Raw genomic sequence first — 1,001 nt, 5'->3', positions numbered from 1 at the left:
ACATTCATTAGGATTTCTGAGGCCCAGAAAAAGAATTTTAAAAAGTTTCCTGTTTTCTTGGCAGATGAGCGGCATGCTTGAAAATTGGCTGCACAAGCTCGTGTCAGCCCTGCAGACAAGAGAGAAGGATGCCAATGTAGTGGTGGTGGACTGGCTCCCCTTAGCTCACCAGCTTTACACAGATGCTGTCAATAACACCAGGGTGGTGGGACGCAGCATCGCAAAAATGCTCGACTGGCTGCAGGTAACTGGGGATGAAAGGGAGTCATCTCCTCTCACAAGCAAGATCTTAGACCTGAACCTTCGTAAGAAATACAGGTCACACTGGTGTTACTGTCAACTTCCGGAGTTTGATCAAAATCTTTGGGATTAAAATTTTTACTGAATTAAGTTGCTCAAAATACTTGAAAGCTGGGACTTTCAGAGAGCCTTTTCACTACTGATAGGTCTCTGGATTTTTCCAGTTGCTTTATTTGCTGTGAGAAAATTCCCTTTACGGGTTGTTACTTGCTGATCTTAGAAACTGATGTCCTTTGGTTGGTTGGGAATGGCCAGGAGCCAGGACAGGCTTGTAATCTTAGACACCTACTGGAGCCTGCTCTTGTTTCTAAAGCNCACACCCTCCACCCCGCCCTAGCACTTGGCACGTGAAGTGCCACTGAGTCCTTTGACCTCTTCTTACCTGGCTCCTGTGTCTCCTCCTCCATCCCAACTGAATTGTTGAGTTGTTGGTGACCCTGGGGACTCAGGACCACACTCTTCAGCTCACACGCTTTGGTGGCTTCCTGCAGGGGAAGGATGATTTTTCTCTTGGGAATGTTCACTTGATCGGCTACAGCCTGGGAGCGCACGTGGCTGGGTATGCTGGCAATTCGTGAAAGGAACAGTGGGCAGAATCACAGGTAAGCTCTGCTTCTGCCAGCCACAGCCACGGAGCTGGGTGCTCAGTGTTTTCCTGAACTAGAGTGCTCCCAAATGAGGCAGCTTGACTGAGTTGGAAG

At 48.6% G+C, this 1,001-nt stretch overlaps 1 protein-coding gene across 1 annotated transcript in view; it reads left to right on the top strand.

Moving 5' to 3' along the window:
- The window catches only part of LIPG (lipase, endothelial), a 30,052-nt gene that overhangs the window by 7,455 nt on the left and 21,596 nt on the right, over positions 1-1,001 (top strand). Inside the window, 3 exon segments of the mRNA XM_008592587.1 lie at positions 65-244; positions 792-867; positions 870-902. Of these exon segments, the coding sequence (XP_008590809.1) occupies positions 65-244; positions 792-867; positions 870-902 (289 nt within the window).

Source organism: Galeopterus variegatus, unplaced genomic scaffold (assembly GCF_000696425.1).
Source record: "Galeopterus variegatus unplaced genomic scaffold, G_variegatus-3.0.2 Scaffold8057, whole genome shotgun sequence".
NCBI lineage: Eukaryota > Metazoa > Chordata > Mammalia > Dermoptera > Cynocephalidae > Galeopterus > Galeopterus variegatus.
Note: the sequence above shows the minus strand (reverse complement) of the source record. Positions and strands in the feature narration are given on the sequence as shown.